The 16,840-nt window shown below is 44.7% G+C and overlaps 1 protein-coding gene across 3 annotated transcripts in view; it reads left to right on the top strand.

Moving 5' to 3' along the window:
* The first annotated feature begins 1,756 nt into the window (after positions 1-1,756).
* PACRGL (parkin coregulated like) overlaps positions 1,757-16,840 on the top strand; it is a 53,304-nt gene continuing 38,220 nt past the window's right edge. For 2 of the 3 annotated variants that reach the window (XM_045019174.1, XM_045019173.1), the window contains exons 1-4: positions 1,757-1,908; positions 4,293-4,438; positions 7,897-8,057; positions 12,865-12,932. In XM_045019174.1, coding sequence (XP_044875109.1) covers positions 7,914-8,057; positions 12,865-12,932 — 212 coding nt within the window. In that variant the 5' untranslated portion in view covers positions 1,757-1,908; positions 4,293-4,438; positions 7,897-7,913. Of the gene's footprint in view, positions 1,909-4,292; positions 4,439-7,896; positions 8,058-12,864; positions 12,933-16,840 lie in introns of those variants that run through there. The other variant, XM_045019175.1, reaches the window with a different exon arrangement.

Raw genomic sequence — 16,840 nt, 5'->3', positions numbered from 1 at the left:
CCTTTTCCCATCTATTACTGAAGAAAACCAAATGAATAGGTTGTCTAATCCAATTTCTTTTTAAGTCTTATAAAGTCTCTCATTGTGTATTACTGAGTTTCAAGGAATAACACACACCTTTCACAATTTAAGCAATAACAAAAGAAAAGTGTCCTACTTGGGGAATTCACTGGCATATGTTCAAGATCAAATGTATCTCTTAAAGAGCAGTGAACATGCCATAGCTAATTCGGTCTGTTGGGAAAGAAAAACTGTAGTCTTCACTGGAAAGGTTACTCACTACACAGGCTTACCAGCAAATATTGTAAGAAACTTAAAACTGTCAAATGTTGATACACTGAGAACTGTTAGCTGGAAGATAAAACTGGTGGCTCAAATAATATCTTTATTGGAATGTTTTTATCCAAAAGTACTTGCAAATAGAATTTATATCCTGGTCTGCAAATTGCTACTCTGAAACTAAAAAATAAAATTAAACTAAAAATACTTCCCAGCCACTGGTGTTATCTTGTCTTCCTACTGGAGAAAAATGGGAGCTTGGCTTCACCAGCCTAATTCAAGTCACAACTATATAGCACAGCATATGTTGAAAGTCTTCCTTTTTCTTTCCTTTAACCTTTCTTCCCATAGATGTGCATCTACAAGCTGGAAGCCAAGTATTTAAGTTTTGATTTGTTCAAGATGCATCCTCTGTTTCTTGATACTTTATTTTTCTTTATGAACAGTTAAAGTAGCTTGACAGACAACACAAAGTTTCTAGCACTGCAGGATGACTTCTAAGGAGTCATTCAGCTTTGGACACGGAACCAATGCACACAGCAATGGCTAGTTGGTTCAACTAGCACCCTATCTTCGCTCATTTAAAATTGTCATCTGGTCTGGTGGAACAAATTTGTGGGAATAAAATGAGAAACCCAGGCCCTGCGTCCATCCATTTTGACTTCCCCCGTGGTTCTTGTTAGCGGCAGCCTGGGCATGTGTGGGGGTAACATGGGCACGGGGACTCTTGCCCAGATCCTTGCAAGGTTAGGACTTCGGGGAGAATATCCTACAGCCAGTGATTACACCTAGGAGCCCAAAAGGGAGCTGCCAGGCTGGTGGGGACAGGCCTGAGCAAGTGCCATTAGCTGCCCAGAGCAATAACTCTTTAGCGGGGATCAGGACCAACTCTACAGTTTTCACTGCCCCAAGCAGCGCGCCGCAGTGCCTCCGCAGATGGCCGGGGCAGTCCCTGTGCCCTTAGGGAGCCGTTACCGCGGCTTCGGCAATTCCGCGGCAGCTTCTATGTTTAGCTGAAGCCCCCGCGGACAAGTCTGTCTCCAGAAGCTGCCCCCGAATTGCCGCCACCGCGGAAACGCGCCTGCCTCCCTAAGGGCACACGGACTGCCCCCACTGTCCGCGGCGGCAATTCGGCGCGCTGCTTGGGGGGCAAAAGAACAGGGACTGCCGCCCCTTGCAGACTGCCGCCCCAAGCACCGGCTTGGAATGCTGGTGCCCGGAGCCGGCCCTGGCGGGCACAAGGATTGCAATGCAACAGTCAGAGCTGAGGAAAGGACACGGGCGCCCTAGTCCCAGAACCTGGCTAACGCTTCGCTGAGGGCAGCCAGGCTGAGGCACGGAGAGCTCCCCGCCCCGGCAGGGTGAGTGTGGGCGAGCAGCCCAGCCCCGCCCCGCTAGGGCTAGGACGGACGGGACTATAGCACAAAACTGTAGGGGGGAGATTCGTGACTGAACATCCCCCACCCCGCCCCCATCCACGCACGCTCCCCGGCCCCGCCTGCAGTAGCTTCGCGGGAAGTTTGGCCTTTCCGCAGCCCGTAGACATAGCAGAGCTTCCTTAGCAACCGGCGGGACGGGAGGTGTCGCTGTGACCGAGTAGCTGCGCAACCCCGGCGTCTGGCGGAGCTGGTAAGGGCGGCGGCGCGCAGCCGGGAGGGGGCTTGGCAGGGCGGAGCGCTACTGTGGCGGGCTGGGGGCTTCGTCCGAGAGTCCCTCCCCCGACACACTGTAACCGCCAGAGTTACGGACCGAGCCTCGCTCCTCCGCCGGACCTGGGGCCCCGCAAACGCCCCCGTAGACTGGAGCAGGGGCCGCAAGCTCTGGCACGCGGCTCGCTAGGGAAAGCCCCCGGCGGGCCGGGCCGGGTCGGGCCGGTTTGTTTATCTGCCCCCAATGGGGGCTGCTGGAAGCCGCGTCCAGCACATCCCTGGGCCCGCACCGCTTTCCGCGGCGCCCATTGGCCTGGGACGGCGAACCGCGACCGGTGGGAGCCGTGATCTGCCGAACCTGCCGACGCGGCAGGTAAACGCACCAGCCCGGCCTGCCGGGGGCTTTCCCTGGCGAGCCTGCCAGAGGTTGCCGACCACTGGACTAAAGCCCCAGCAACACCTCAGAGCCCAGCCAACACCCCCAGGGACTTCAACCCTGCATCCCCCAAGCCCTGTAAACACCCCCATAGACGGGAATCCCGCCACTACCCCAGAGCCCTGCAGACACCCCCATGGACCCACATCCTGCAGAGCCCCTTAAAAACTCCTAGGAACCCGAACCCTGCATCCTCCCCACCCTGAGCCCTGCAAACACCCTCCATGGACTTGACCAGCACACTCCCTCCAGAACCCTGCAAACACCCGGCCACATAGACCCACATCTAGGGTGATCCTATTTCCCAAAGGGAAAATGGGACACTACGAGAGGCTAGCCCTCCTCCCCCCACCCAGCATGGGCCCAGCCCAAGTGTGCCCCCTGCCCCCCGTGAGCCTGTCCCAAGCTGTTTGCCTGAGCCCCTACTGCACGGGTCTGGCCTTCCTGCTCACCCAAGCCCTGCCTGGTCTCCTCCTAAGCCCTGACTCCCTCCCTGCATGGAGCTGGTATCGCAACTTGTCCCCCAGCACATTCGTCCACACCCCACTTTTTTGACAAAAATGGGCATTTGTTTTGTTTGCTCAGTTGGCAGGAGCAAATGGGACAAATACCCACTTTTGCCGAACAAGTCGGGACGTCTGGGACAGGGCTTAAAAAAAGGGACTGTCCTGGCCAAAACAGGACTTTTGGTCACCTTACTCACATCCTACAGAGCCCTGAAAACATCCTCACAATCCCAAATCCGGAGTCCTGCATACACCCCCATTGGTCTATATCCCACAGAGCCCTGAAAATGCCCCCTATAGCTCTGTAACCCTGCATACCCCTCCAGATCCCCACACATAGCCTATAGACTCATACCACACATTCTCCCCTGTACCGTGCATACCCCCTCAGCTGCCTACATTTCCTATGCAACCCTGTACATACATAGAACCATGCAAAAATTTCATAGATCTATATGACATATACACCCCCAAAGCTCTGCTTACATTCCCATAGATGCCCTTGCTGATTTCGTCATATAACCCTGCATATACCTCCCATAAATCTAACACTCAAATATGCTGTATAGAGAATGTGTACTCATTACATAATCCCCTGCACTCCATAGACCTTAACTTCCTCATATGTTCCATATACCAATAGTCCCCTCTCTATGTCTCCATAGAATTATAATTCTCCACCTGACCTTATAGTTTCACTCCTCTGCATATACCACTCCTAGACATAAAACCCCACCTGAAACAGCCCCTTTCCATCTGATGAATCGTCTGTGGCCAATCAGATGGGATCCTGCTTTGCGAACCACAGAAGATTCTTCAGGTGGAGAAGGGCAGAAAGCAATATTGCTTCCCCCTCTGCCTCCACCTTATTTCCCCAAACTCCTGAAATGCTCCTTAACTTCTCCCACTTCCCAGATTATTAGGTTATTATTTATGAATAGGGATGAGGGTGCTGTGTGACATGTTAGATAGCCCCTATGCTAATGTTCCTCCTTCATATTTCCACAGTGTCCAGAGTGTGCCTGAGAGTAGATTCCAACAATTTTGTGGTAGCTCACTAGAGCCTCACTACTACAATTCTGCTCAATATTTCCTTTGGGTGTTTTAAAGAAGCCAGTGTTGCTTGGGCCACTCTGCTCCTTTCTTTCTATAGCCTGGCCAATGGCTTCCTGTTCCCACTCATGCAGGGAGAAGTTCTACTTGCCCTAGGTAAAGGTGCAAGTTAGTATTTGAAGCCCCAGATACTGTGATTCTACCTTTCCTGAATGACTCACTTAAGTCTGTGACTCTCAGGCCTGGTCTACACTGGGGGGGGGGGAAGGGGAGAGAATTGATCTAAGTTACACAACTTCAGCTATGTGAATAACGTAGCTGAAGTCAACATATTCAGATCTACTTACTGCGATGTTTTCACTGTGGTAGGTCGACTGCTGACGCTCCCGTCAACTCCACCTACGCTTCTCGCTCCGGTGGAGTATCGGAGTCGACGGGAGAGCGCTTGGCAGTTGATTTATTGCGTCTTCACTAGACGCGATAAATTGACCTCCATTGGATCGATCGCTCTGGAGGTATGTATAGTTGTGCCTTAACTCTCTCCTCTTCTGCTTTGAAACTTTTCCTCATGCTTGCTAGTTTTATTTCTGTTTAATGATTTTTAACTTAGGCCTGTTATCTACCATTGGGATGCTTTTATTTCTAGTTTAATCTTGGACATCACTTCTATGCATCTCACTGTATCTCTCCTCTCTGATCTTTCCTAAATGTGCGTCATTTATACATTTCTATTGTGCAGTCAACTCCTAGCTGCGCGATAACTTCAAATTCAGAAGTCTTCTTGGGTAAAGTATTATTTTCCTTCTGCCCTTCTTGTAATTCTAACTCTGTTACTATCTTCCTTAACTCCAACCTTGATTTGTCCCCAGGTGCTGAAATTTTTCTGTTACCCATAGCCACATATTTTATTTTAATTCTTATTCTTCTTTGCTGGTAAGGTCACTACATCTGGAATATTAGAATTTGCTGTTGCCTACTTTCTTCTCTGCTGAAATCTTTATCATGTGGCTTAATTAATTCTCAGAAGAGAAACTGATTTAGAGTGTCTTACTATGGATGACCATGCTAGTTATTACATTATAATATTTTTCTTCTAAAATGTGCTCTTTCAACAATCTGCAAGCATGTTCAAATGTTAAGCTAATTAACAATATTAAACAAAATGATTGGTGCACTATATTAAAATAGATTGCAAATACTGTATTTTCCCTATGCTTGCTACCTGGTGGAACATGCTTCTAATTATGTGAACTTCCTGAATGCTTTGCTGAGGAAAATAAATTCTACATTTCTCGTATTAAATATGGTTTCTTGTTTTATTGCTAATGTTACTTTTTAGCAAGACCATCATTATGGCTGAATGTAGATTTTGAAGTTTGGCACCAAGAGCAATATTGAATTGGTTGCCTGACATATTAACATAATGTTAATCTTAAATTTTGTTGTTTTACTATTTGGAGCTTTTATAATATGGAAACCATTCAGAGAACAATTATTCTGGCATTTGGAGAAATACATTAAGTATGATGTGGTAATAAGAAGTTTGGTGGTAATAAATTTGCACTAGCAAGTTACAGTAGAATCTCAGAGATACGAACACCTCTGGAATGGAGGTTGTTCATAACTCTGAAATGTTCGTAACTCTGAAGAAAACATTATGGTTATTCTTTCAAAAGTTTACAACTGAATATTGACTTAATACAGCTTTGGAACTTTACTATGCAGAAAAAAAATGCTGCTTTTAACTGTCATAAGTTAAATGAAACAGGCACAGAAACAGTTTCCATACCTTGCCAAATATTTTTTTAAACTTTCCCTTTATTTTAGTAGTTTACGTTTAACACAGTACTGTATAGTATTTGCTTTTTGTGGGGGGTGGTGGTGGAGGGGGAGGGATGTCTCTGCTGCCTGATTGTGTACTTCGGCTCCAAATGAGGTGTGTGGTTGACCGGTCAATTTATAACTCTAATTTTTTGTAACTCTGAGTATGTACAAAATCAAATAATTCTGTTACATGGGAATGTCACTTTTATCTGTGGAATCATTGCTAGCTTTAATACAGTGTATGCATTCATATTTTTTAAAAGTCATGGACAGGTCACAGGCAGTAAACAAAAATTAACGGGCCCGTGACCTGTCCATGACTTTTACTAAAAATACCCCTGACTAAAACTAGAGCGGGGGGGAGATGCTTGAGGGGGCCCCCATGGGGGCTGGGGAGGGGGCATGGCCCAGAGGGGTGCTGGGGAGGAGGACATGGGTGCTCGGGGGGTGAGTCGTGGCCTGGGGGGGCGCTGCGGGTGCTGAGGAGGGGCACAGGTGCTGGGGGCAGAGTGGTGGTGTTGGTGGGGCTGGGGCAGGCTCCCTACTCAGCTCCTGGGAAGCAGTGGCCCTAGCTCCCTAGTTCCATGTGCTGCCTCCGCTCCGCCCCAAGCCCCGGTTCTGCAGCTCCCATTGGCTGGGAACTGGGAACTGCAGCCAATGGGAGCTGCGGGGGCAGTGCCTGGCTGCCAGCAGAGGCAGCACATGGAGCTAGGGGAGTTGAGAGAGGGGATCCCCTCCTCCAGGTAAGCACTGGCCTGCACCCCAAGCCCTGAGCTTCCCACACCCAAACTCATGCTGCTGGAGTGCAGGGGGGGGGCCTTGACTGCCCAAACAGCAGCCAGTGCGACTGGCCCAGGGGCTGCCCGAGCTGCTCAGGCGGCTCCCGGGCCAGCTGCATGGGTCTGCTGCAGAAGTCACAGAAAGTCATGGAATCCGTAACTTCCGTGACAAACACGGAGCCTTAGTCATGGAATGCCAGAATTCTGAGGGGGAAAAAAAAAGAAAAGCCGTGAAGGAGAATCCAAGGTGTAAATCAAAACTAGAATTGATTTTGGTAATTTGGTAGAATTTGATTTCTCAGTAGACAGTGACTCAATGATTGAGTCGTTTAACAGTGTATACTATGAGCAAGGGAACTTGGACTATCCCAGCAGGACCAACACAATTAATAGAAATTAATTTTGAATTAAATCATTGTATAAGTCACCAAATCACTTTAAATGTTTTTGTAAAAAAACAAAACAAAACCCTGTATCTCTGAAGAACTTATAACTCTGAAAATGTTAATTCTTGTATCTTTCTATAAGTATGAAGTGATATCAGAGACTGTATATCTTTCCTCAGTAGTAATCTGGGTTCTTCATTAAAGTTTCACACTGAAGATTTGATATGTTAAATTACAAATACAATTTCCCCTGTTAAAAAGATACTAGAGTAGTGTTTTCTGCATTATAACTAATTTTTGAAACTTTGAGTATTTTGTTTATTTAATACACTATATGTACATGTTTTCTAATTGTTAGTTTTTAAAGTGTTCTATATTCCGAAAGTTACTTTTTGAAATCTCTTTTGAAATCTTGTCTTCATTTTCTGTTCTTTTCCCATTTTGTCTATCTTCTCTTCTTCATTTCTATCTTTCTCCCTATTTATTGTTCTCTGATTTTGCTCTATTTCAGAATATTTTTTAATCACTCCTTGCACTTAAATTCTCTTTTTTTCCCCATCTTTCCCATCCCTTCCAATATTTTTGCTTCCTCTTCTGTTGTATTTGTACCTGCCCTCCCTTCCTCCCTCCAGAGAACAGCTTTGTGCTTTAAGTGGGGCACTGGCAGCAGAGTGAAACTGACTAAACTCAATTTCACTTTGCTGCAGGTGTCACTCTAGCAGAGTGGTAAAGGACAACAATGCAGGAAACAAAGAGATGTGGAGGTGTGTGTTTGAAAAATGGAGTGATTGTTATGCACCCTGCACTGTTTTGGGTGTTCAACAATACATGATTTATATGCATTGGTTCATATTTCCTGCATTCCTTGCACACCCAAGAATGTGAGATTTGGACACAACAAAAATCAGGATTGAAGGTCTTAATTTGCTGTCAAGTGTGAATGAGAACTCTGTTTTTTAGGTTTGTTTCCTTTTTTCATTCTAGGAATTTATGATAAAAGAATGTCATCAGGTTTCCAAATAAAACCAAAGACTGCAATACAGAAAAGCAAGACATCTTCATCTCCTTCATCTAGTTCTCCAGACCTTGCGGTTAAGCCACAACCAAGGCCTAGTGATAAACTTAACCCCAAAACTATTGATCCGGTATGTAGAGATGGTATTTCTAAACAAATTAATTTTTCCTGGAAACAGCCAACCTTCTGTACCAGCATAAATGAGTAGGGCCAAACAGAGAGTGAGAGAGTCACAAAAAATATAGCATTCAATTGGGACAGCAGAAATCTTTGAGCACAGAAGGTCTATTGTTTTCTAGGGCTTAGATCTTCTTTTATATTGTCCCATATTTTCCAGAATGTAAACTGTTTCAAAAATAAGTTACAAGCCCTTTCAATTGCAGAAACGACAGTGGATCTATTTATGATATGAAGGTTACCATGTCTTGTTCACCCAGCCTGAAAAACTTAACAATAGCACCAAGATATGTTAGAAATTCCACTATTTTTTACTGGGGCGTTGATTTTGAACATCACTACCAACATTGAGTACTAGTTTGGTGCTGACCTACTGCAAATGTCTACTAAATGTGTTTGTCAAAACTTGCTGGACATAATTATCAAATTTTGACACTGCATTATTTCCACTTATTGTTCCTGAAGAAAGAGGATGCCAATTCTGAACTTACAAATAGTTGAAGTAATTGAATTTTAATACAGCTAAATATAAATGTGTACATCTAGACACAAAGACCGTAGGCCATACTTGCAGGTTAGGGGACTCTAACCTGGGAATCAGTGACTCCAAGAAAGATTTGGGGGTTGTGGTAGATAATCAACTGAACATGAACTCCCATAGCTGTGGCCAAAGTATGCAATCTTTGGATGCATACAAACAGGAATCTCAAGTAGGAGTAGAGAGGTTATTTTGGCTCTGTATTAGGTACTGATATGACCACTGCAGGAATACTTTGTCCATGATTCAGTAAGAAGGTTGATAAATTGGAGAGGGGCAGGAAGAGCCATAAGAATGATTAAAGGCTTAGAAAACATGTTTTACACTGATAGACTAAAGGAGCTCAATCTGTTCAGCTTAACCAAGAGAAGGTTAAAAGGTGACTTGATCACAGTCTATAAGTACCTTCATGGGGAACAAATATTTAATAATGGGCTCTTCAGTCTAGTAGAGAAAGGTATAACACAGTTCAATATCTGAAAGTTGAAGCTAGACAAATACATACTGGAAATAAGTGGACATTAATAGTTAGATTAATTAACCATTGGACAGTTTGCCAAGATTCATGGTGAATTCTCCATTGCTGGCATTTTTTAAAATCAAGATTGGACTTTTTTCTGAAAAATGTGCTGTAGGAATTACTTTGGGAAAGTTCTATTTTTCTTGAAGTTAGATTAGAGATTACTTTTTCGTTTTAAGGCAAAAAAATGTAGTGCCAATATACTTAAGATTCTTGTCTTCACTGAACTGTCAGCATTAGACTGACAGAATAAGTGGATAGGATACCTATGATTGTTTCTGTTAAAACCTTCATCCCTGACTGTTCTGAGGTAACATGATCTAGAAAGAGTGGGCAAAGCTATTGTGAGTATCAGCATCATTTTCAAGACTATCTTCTTCCTTACTTGAGATTTGCTGTAGAAAGCACTTTTTTCCATAATAGGAATATGTTTTCTATGCTTGGAGACACTTCATCTGATTTGTGAGTTTTAGATTCTTAACGTTTGTTATTAATCATTCACTCTCTGAGGTCTGCAAGCCCTAATGCCTGAGGTAAACAGTATCTGATTCCTTATCCTTTTCACAAGGGTATTTGACAGCAAACTCTACATTTCTAGGATTGGTTTTTCTGTATAGAAATACTTCAGTTTTCTCTTATGCTTTTTCCTTTTAAAAAATAAGCGCACACACACGCACACACACACACACACACACACACACAAAAAGGCTAAAGGGTTTTCAGTACAAGGTAGTTGTCACTCTTTTTAAGAGGAGATGGGTCTAGCCTCACCTGTGACTGATCAGCTGCCTCCCAGCTGAGGCAGACATTGGGTGATAGCTGGAAGATCATCTAGTATTCATAAAAGCCAGCAAATAGATCATTTGCTGGTGACAGTTGTCAGGAGTAGGAAGGAGCAGGAGTCCCTGGCTCAAGGGAGAGAATCTAGTTCATGTGAAATTTCCAGGTAATAGTCCTGTAGAGAGTAATCCTGCAAGGAGCAGCCTATAAATTAGATGGGAGAGGCTTGCTATGACTTGGTCATGGAGTAGTTAGTCCCCTGCAGAAGACTCTGGGTTAGTGGAGAGGGAAGTATTCAATATACTGAACTTGTGGTGTTTTGAAGAAATAAAGCCGAAACTCTGAGGAAAAAGAGACTGAAATCTTATGGCTGGAGACTGTTCTGTGGTGCACGCGCTGATGAGTTAGCTTACCAGTTTACAGTAGGTAACACCATAGGCTGAATGGAAAGCCAGTGAGAGACTACAAGCGTAATGCTTATGAAAGGTGCCAACTTGCCAGTACCAAAAATTGAAAGCTTCTGTCCAGAAGGAACAATTTTATTAAAATAGCATCTTTTTTGTGAAAAATATCGTGGTTTCATCAATTCACTGTTATCCAAGCCAACATACAATGAAATTAAACACAAAATTATGTTAAAATTGAGTTAACATTGCAAAATCAAGCACTCAAGAGGTAGGAAATGGCAGACTGCAACCTTAATCAGACTCCTCATGGGTGTGCTTTATGATACAATCTTTAATTACATGATTGCATACTATTTTTTTCCACAAGGCTCCTGGTTCATTCAGTGCACAGAATTTACAGCGTCACTGAGTGAGCAGGTATTTGTTATTACTTTTTAGTCTTGTTGTTAAACATGTGACACTAGACTTTCCTCACTATTCAAAACCCTGCTCTGAAGTAAAATTTATTAACTTTCTCAGATACTTTTCTGTGGTGCTCATCACTATAATATCTGAGAGATTCACAAACAATAATTTATTTCACAACACTCTGTGAGGTGAGGTGGTATTATCCCCATTTTGCAGGTGGTGAATTAAGGCACAAAGAACTTAAAGTAAAAAGTATCTACTAATTTTGGATGTCCAATATGAGACACCTAGGATTGGATTTTTCAGAGCACTTAGCTTATATAGCACTCTATATCAGAGGTTCTCAACCTTTCCAGACTACTGAACCCCTTTCAGGAGTCTGATTTGTCTTGTGTACCCCCAGATTTCACCCTACTTAAATACTACTTGCTTACAAAATCAGACATAAAATACAAAAGTGTCACACCACATTATTACTGAAAAATTGCTTACTTTCTCATTTTTACCATATAATTATAAAATAAATCAATTGGAATATAAATATTGTACTTACATTTCCGTGAATAATATATAGAGTAATATAAACAAGACATTGTCTGTATGAAATTTTAGTTTGTACTGACTTCACTAGTGCTTTTTACGTAGCCTTTGTAAAATTAGGCAAATATCTAGATGAGTTGATGTACCCCGTGGAAGATCTCTGAGTACTCCCAGGGAGAACTGCTCTATATGATCAAAAACACAGCTCCCATTGACTTTAGTTCCAGCTGTGAGTGTATAGTATTCCAGAGTCTCAGGTTGCGCACACACAATCAGTGAACACACTGTCAGTGAACATCTAGGAAAAGTTTTGGCTTAAGTGATCAGTTAGCATCCTCATATAGGAACTCTCAGGAAGAGGCAGGGATAGAATCCAGTTCTCCATGGTAGCATTCAACTGCCTTAATTATGAGACAATCTTTTATCTTCTTCCAATCTTCTGTATCTTTCATTACATTTCTGAAAAAATTAGGCAGGGGTCCTACCTCCAGCCTCCTTCATTGCACAATACTGCTTCATCTCCACTGCAGGTCCATCGTGTGCACTGAATGAGGCAAGGGTCATGTGGGGAAAAATTGTATCATAGCATATATCAGGGGTCGGCAACCTCTGGCACGCAGCTCACCAGGGTAAGGACCCTGGTGGGCTGGGCCAGTTTGTTTATCCGCCACGTCGGCAGGTTCGGCAGACTGCAGCTCCCACTGGCCGCGGTTCGCTGTCCCGGGCTAATGGGGGCTGCGGGAAGCGCTGTGGCCAGCACATCCCTCGCCCATGGCACTTCCCGCCGCCCCCGTTGGCCTGGGACAGCGAACTGCAGTCAGTGAGAGCCGCGATCTGCCGAACCTGCCGACGCGGCAGGTAAACAAACTGGCCCGGTCCGCCAGGGTGCTTACCCTGGCGAGCCGCGTGCCAGAGGTTGCTGACACCTGGCATATATGCACAAGGAGGCCAAATTATGGTTGCACAGCAACTCCTCCTCAATGGTGCCAAGGTCTCCTTGCCCAGCCAGTCCCAGTCTCCTTCCTGGCTCCTCATCCAGTCTCTCTTCCCACCCTCACTGGCTCACAGTCTCCTTGTCCCAATATCCTCCTCCTCCTCTTCTCCCCACCCAGTCCAACACATATCCCCTCTTCAGTCAAGTCAGGCTTTGTGATGTCTGTGTGCCATCTGGGGGAGCATGGAGAGCCCAGAAGCCATGCTCCGTCCCCACTTATGTGAAGAGACCCCTCCGCTTCTATGGGGCCATTATTGACTTTAGTGGGACTACTTGCATGAGAAAGTAGAAAAATGGGATGGGAAATGAAAAGTTCAAGGATGAGCATATTTATTATTTTTTCTTAACAAAATAGTAGTAACATACTGCTGTGAGGCTACTTTATTATTTAGTTAAATGTTAGAATTCTTTTTCCATCTAGTCTCTGCAATATCCTTTACAATTGTTTTCTGATCACAAGGTGGTTTGTCACATTTCTGTCTAAACTGCAATACTGAAGTACATTTATAATGGTTATAACTGAAATATTATGCTAGTGAGTAAATAATGTATTTTACTTTTTTGTCCACCCAGTTTGGGGATCATTCAAAAGCTCCTTCTGCGTTTTCTGCCATTTATTCTAAAGGTGGTATACCTTGCAGGTAATGAATTTTTAAAACCAATTGAACTGAATCTGTTCCGACAGTAGTCTTAGGTGCAGTTAAATAGATCAAGACTCGTTTAGTGTAGGATGAAAACTATACACTGACTTGTATGTTCTCTGGCTACTTGATTTTACTGATCTCTGAAGGTGCCTCTGATATTTAATTCTTCTCAAAAGGAAGCAAAAACAATGAGGAGTCCGGTGGCACCTTAAAGACTAACAGATTTACTTGGGCATAAGCTTTCGTGGGAAAAACCCCACTTCTTCAGATGTAGAAGTGGGTTTTTTACCCACAAAAGCTTATGCCCAAATAAATCTGTTAGTCTATAAGGTGCCACCAGATTCTTCATAGTCTGTATCCACAAAAACAAACTACCCCTCTGATAAAAGGAAGTAATCACTCAACATTTGTTTAGTTATTTATTATCATACATAGGTGTAGAGGCTGTACCACTCCAAAAATGGTGAAGTACTTACAGAATTAATTTGAGTCTACTTTGTGAAAGCTGTTGATTTCTTCATACAGAGATGTTTTCTTCCTCACAGTAGCAGAACAGAATCACATTTGGTGTCATTTTAGTGAGTAGGCAATTGCCAGTCCTTTTGCCTGCAGTAAAGGTGCAGGGAATGGAACATTTCTTACATGATCAGTTTCTTTACTGCTAGCAGCATCTTCCACAACTCTGTTACATTTGGGCTGCTCTCTTCCACTTTGCAGTTTCCAGAGGCAGTTTAGGTTGCAGCGCTACTCATGCTGGCCACGCCCCCTTTTCCTGCTTGCCTCCAGATAAGTCATTCCAAAACTTGTAGAAAGAAACTAGTAACAATAACCTCAATGCCAACTCAATAACTATGTACTTCAGTGCTCTTCTGACATCTAAGATGTGCAACAGCTTCTCAGTAGGATGCTGTGGCCTTGGACAGAATGAGGGAAGAATAATCTCCTGTGAAGCGTGGAAAGGAGAGTTTGCTTTGGTGAAAAATGATTCTGGAGTTCTCAGCACCACCTTTGTCATTGTGGAACATGCAGTAAGGTTTCTGCACAGATAATGCTGCCAACTCAGACTTATCTAGCAGATGCAATAGTGACCAGAAAACAGGTTTTGATAGAGTCTAGAATGCTGATTATTAAAACCAAAAGTTCAGATCGGTGAATTGTTATGGTTTTTATTACCAGAGGTAGTCCCATTTTGAGAACATTGGTCTGACAACTAGTCCAGCCAGTCTGACTGCTCTGAGAAACCTGGATACCTGAGAGTTGCCTGTCATGGATCCTGAGGATCCTGTGAATAGAATGCTATTAACGGCTGATACTTGGCATGCTATAATATTGAGTCAAAGACCTCTATCCATGCCCTTGGTCCAGATGGAGGAGTGGGCCTTTAATGGAGAGACTCTCCTAGATGAGAGCCAGGTCTTAATGATTTTGAGGACAGACCAAGGGTTGCTAATGCTTCTCTTGCAATAGGCAGGCTGTTAGTTGAAGCCAGTCTCAGTCTTGATGGGGAAAAGGCCTGGAAAATGATATCTGGTCTTCTCAGTAGCTCTAATGATGGTTCCAGTTTCAGCTGTATCAGAACGGAAAACTATGGCCTCCTAGGCTAGTAGGGAGTTGGCACTATTATCTTGGTTTGTTCCCTCTTTATCTTTTGGATCACTTTCCCCAGGAGTGGAAATATTTATGGCAGGCCTTGCAGCCATCTGTATGACAGGGCATCTGTTTCGATGGAGTTGGGGTGTACTTCACTGGTAAAATATTTGTCATTTTGCAACGTTGCGGTTTGCGACCCAATCAGCTGAGCGGAGATTGGCTGCTGGTTCACAATCTACATTTGCAGGGAAGTCCGTCCTTTTAAAGATCTTGTCCTTAGGAGTGGACTTAAATCTGCCCAGCCAGGCTCTGTTGTTCACTGCAGTTACAACCAGGGAATTTGGGGCTGGATGGGAGAAAAAGCCCTTAGCTCCCTGCACTGGGAAAAAGTAGTGTTTCTCCAAGTGCTTTGTGGTAGGTAGTATTGAAGCTGGCGTGCTCCAAAGAACCTTTGCAGGCTGTAAGAGTGCATCATTAATAGGGAGGGCCACTCTCCTGTGGCAGATGGCTGCAGGATATTGAACAACTTATGGATATTTTAGGAACTCTGCCTGAATGCCCAGGGAAGCCACCACGAGCTGCAAAAGGTCCTGGTATGTCTTGAAGTCCCCAGGCACTGAAGGAAAGAACGAGCCAGGTACTGCCAAATCATCCAGGGACGAAGAGGAGCCAAGAAGAGCCAAGGCCAGGTCCTTCCCCTTGTGGACCCAGATGGGATGATTCCAGAGGCTCCACAATGGGAAGGTTCACTGGTGCCTGAATCTGTGGTGGATTGGCGATCCCCGCCACCGTCCTGCCCAGTGATCTCATCTTAGAACAAGATTGAGGTGTGCAACCCTTGGGACCGAGGAGCATCCCACGGATTCCATGGAGGCCACTGGGCATAAGGATAGGACATTGGTGACCAACAGGTGCAGGGCCAACTGTGAGACAAGTGCCAATCCTGGTACTACTGGTGCTCCATGAACAGCCCCCCTGTGAGCCAGGCAATAGAGAGCGGGAGGAAAAAGATCCAGACCTTGATGCTTAGGAGTCTCAGTTTTCAGGGGACTGGTACCAACAGTGGAAACAGTACCACCAGCACTGAGTATGCCTCTGTTGTGCCCAGTGCCAGGAGCAATGTTGAACCCGAAGTCAGCGTTGGTACCGAAGTAGCTGATGGTGCAGAAGTGGAAGGTGCTGAGACCACCACTGTAAAATGGGCGGCGCAGGATGCAGTGGTGCCGAGGAGGTCCCTTGCCCCGAGCCCAGCACCGACCCCACTTCCACAGAGTGCAGAAGGGAAACATTGGGGTGTGGTGCCAACACAAAGGTTCAGCAGTCTGCCCAGCCAATGGGGCTATAAACGATGTAGCCCTGGTAAAATCTTAGACCAAGGGAGATGTCGGAACGGAAAGGCAGAGGTGGTCCTTTGGCAGAATGTCAGGAACCAATGTGGAAACAGTCCGTGCTGGCATTACTCTCATCGGTGCCAGACTCAACAGTTACGCTGGGGCGAGAACTGGTGTTGACAATACAGGTTCTCTAATCTTCCTGTGCAGTCCTGGGGAGTGGTTAGAGGCACCTGTGCCATCCTGCATGCCAGTGCGTGCTCTTTCTATAGGTGGCAGAAGAATCTCCACAAGACCTGAAGTGGTCTCAGTTGGTCTTATGTGACCTTTTCCTCTGTGCACTTGATGGGGAATGGCTCCTCCATCTCTTTAGAGAGGCCCTGGCTCCAGAGCACAAATAGCAGCACTCTGAGAACCTAAGGATGACCTCTGATCCAGCGTAGGCCACATAGCCTGTTTGAGCAGATGCTGCTTTGGGCAAAGGTTTCTAGCCACCGGAGTCCATTTTGTGAATGATTTACAAATAACGCCACTCCTTGACATGGGCATCGCCCAAGCACAGGTGTGGGGATCATTCTTGGGGATCACTCCCATGCACAACAGACAATGTTTAAACCGTGGTGAGGCCATCACCAGGAAAATAATTAGCTAAATTAACTAACATTAAATTTAACTAATACTAAGGTTACTAACTGTATACAACTAGAAAAAAGTCTGAGAGAGAGAGATTGTGAAGTTAAGAACCACTTAGAGGGCTCCAACTCTAGCCACAGGCAGCCTCATAGCCCCTCCTCTGGTGCTGTCTCATGTAGCCAGAGGAGGGGCTATGAGCAAGAGGTATCAGCGCCGCCTCCTGTGGGTATTGCTAGGCAAAATTCTCTACTTAAAGAAGAACCAATTAGCTCTAGCATAAATACAGATAAACTTAGTTAAAAAAAAAGTTTGATCTTGTAACTATCCATATAAATACAAAATCTTTGTTTT

This window comes from Mauremys mutica, chromosome 5 (genome assembly GCF_020497125.1).
Source record: "Mauremys mutica isolate MM-2020 ecotype Southern chromosome 5, ASM2049712v1, whole genome shotgun sequence".
Lineage (NCBI taxonomy): Eukaryota > Metazoa > Chordata > Testudines > Geoemydidae > Mauremys > Mauremys mutica.
Note: the sequence above shows the minus strand (reverse complement) of the source record. Positions and strands in the feature narration are given on the sequence as shown.